The following is a 2,486-nucleotide window of genomic DNA, read 5'->3' on the forward strand; positions in this document are numbered from 1 at the left end:
TCTAAATAAGATGTTAATTTTACCTGTTATATATTTTTAAAATATTTTTATGGAAGCAAACTTATAATTTATAGCGCAAGATTCGTTTTTTTCATACCGACGGCAATCCTGATTGCAAATAAACACCCCACTATAACCATATACGGAAAAGAAAACATCAATAACTACACGTGCATACCTCTGAAAAATGTCGCAAGAAAAATAACAAATTTCTCATCACGAGAGTGAGAAAAAGCGAGAGAGAGAGAGAGAGAGAGAGAGAGAGAGAGAGAGAGAGAGAGAGAGAGAGAGGGAGGGAGGGAGGGATGAGAGAGGGAGAGAGAGACACCTTAGGATTAACCATGTTCAACACACTTTTTTTGTTGTTTTGTGTGAACACCGAGGCCATCGCCGGCGAGGGTGAGAAGGAGGATAAGCGGCAACACAAATATGATGCCTCGCAAAAATAAAGGAAATGGACCTATTGTCAGGGGTGGGCCCACCTCAATTCAAGGGTATTCAGTTGAATATCCATGATTTTTGCGAAAAGAAACTATGTATATGTTGTATATATACTGTGTACGTATAAGGAAAAACGAAACTGATAGGCAACACATGATAGATAGGCATTTCAGCCCAAAAACAGAGGTTAACCCACCCTCTATTTTCCCTCAACACCACGACTTGGCCCATTGGCCCAAATGGCTGTAGCTCACAGCCCACACACGTCCATCATCGCCCAAAAAACCTGTCCATCGATCAGATGCAGCAGGATAACCGGCACCCTTCGCACGCGAGCCGCCAGGTGGTTGACGTCGCCTGATCGGCGATCGCGCCTGCGTGCGGCGGCGCGAACGACTCAACAAATCCATCCATTGCCCCATTGATTCTGATCCCTGCAGTCCGCAACGGACATCAGGCATCGATGCAATTTCCACTCCACAACCCACATATTCAGGTACAATTGCTAATTAGATATATTAATCCTTCGCCTTCTGAAATTGGGATTTCTCCTCTCATGCCGATTATTATTTCTTAGTTGAACTGAATTCATTTATCGTTGCAGGCAGGGGCAATGTTTTCTTCTCGTAGCAGCAGGCTGCAGTACAGACGTACAAGACTAAGTAAGTTAGTTTGACCACTTGTCTTTCTATTTAATTATAGTGATACTGGAGAGTTGTTTGCGGTCAATTATGAGTTGTTTAGACATGAGAATTTGCAACTTTCCATTTGAATTTGTAACATGAGAATATTTATAAATTTTGAATTTGTTAAAATGAGCATTATCTAAATATTAGTCACTGAAAGAGAATTCTTCTTGCAAGTTAAGGATGAGGACATCATCAATCATCTTCTAAGGATCAGGGGTCGCAAATTTATCATGCAATTTGTAAGCTTTTTTATTATTTGCTATTTCTATCCTCTATATATCTTAGATTTTGGCATGCTATGTTGAACAATTATCACATCTATATGTTGGAAAAATTCCAAGTTATGGTCAATTTTTATGAATATAATATATTATGAAATATTCTTTATATATTTTACGACCATTGCAATATGCTACTATAATCGGTTATACGCGTCAAAAGGAAAACCAAAGGCTTTCAAAAAAACTTTTCAAATTTTGAATACACAAGCTTCAATTCCTGGGCCCGCCCCTGCCCATTGTGGTCTTGAGTGATGGTTGTTGATTTAAGAATGTGTGTTATGTTTTCTCTCCCGTTGCAACGCACGGGCTCTTTTGCTTGTATCTTTACCTAATAACAAAGCAAATTGGGTTTCTTTCGTCCGGCATGACATTTTTCAGAAAAGTCCCTCTATTTTAGAGAATTCAACCCGCAGTCCTGTTTTAAGTTAAAACGAAGCATTATTTTTGTATTTTACATAAAAGTCCTTATCTTTTCTTAAAATCAACCCGACGTCCGGATTGAAGTCACACCCGAACCGTTATTTTACATTTTTCGAACCCCCCCCCTGATGTTTTAGGTAATTCATCCGCGGATCATATTTAAGTCAAACAAATGCTTTTTAAAATCATCCATATTTTTAAAACCGTAACTCCGATTTGAACATGTTATATATCAAATTTGATTAGAAAAATATGTAGAATATGAATATGAGATTATTTTTACCTGTTAAGTATTTTTAAATATTATTTTGGAATATATTTGAGTCAAACCAAATGATTTTCTAAATTACCTGTATCTTTTAAACCGTAACTTCGATTTTAACATATTATATATGAAATTTTATTAGAAAAATGTGTGGAATCTAAATATGATGTTAATTTTACCTATTAAATATTTTTAAAATATTGTTATGGAAGCAAACTTATAATTTATAGCGCAAGATCCGTTCATACCGGCGGTGATCTGGATTGCAAATAAATACCCCACTATAACCATATACGAAAAAGAAAGCATCGATAACTACACGTGCATACCTCTGAAAAATGTCGCAGGGGAAAACAACAGATTTCTCATCGCGAGAGTGAGAGAAAGCGA

At 37.0% G+C, this 2,486-nt stretch overlaps 1 protein-coding gene across 2 annotated transcripts in view; it reads left to right on the forward strand.

Annotated features, from left to right (window-relative positions):
* The first annotated feature begins 825 nt into the window (after nt 1-825).
* Nucleotides 826-2,486, forward strand: part of LOC119282357 — a 3,974-nt gene continuing 2,313 nt past the window's right edge. Inside the window, exons 1-3 of one of the 2 annotated variants that reach the window (XM_037562610.1) lie at nt 826-937; nt 1,046-1,103; nt 1,305-1,369. In XM_037562610.1, the coding sequence (XP_037418507.1) occupies nt 905-937; nt 1,046-1,103; nt 1,305-1,369 (156 nt within the window). In that variant the 5' untranslated portion in view covers nt 826-904. The remainder of the gene's footprint in view (nt 938-1,045; nt 1,104-1,304; nt 1,370-2,486) is intronic. The other variant, XM_037562609.1, reaches the window with a different exon arrangement.

Source organism: Triticum dicoccoides, chromosome 3B (assembly GCF_002162155.2).
Source record: "Triticum dicoccoides isolate Atlit2015 ecotype Zavitan chromosome 3B, WEW_v2.0, whole genome shotgun sequence".
In the NCBI taxonomy this organism is placed as follows: Eukaryota; Viridiplantae; Streptophyta; class Magnoliopsida; order Poales; family Poaceae; genus Triticum; species Triticum dicoccoides.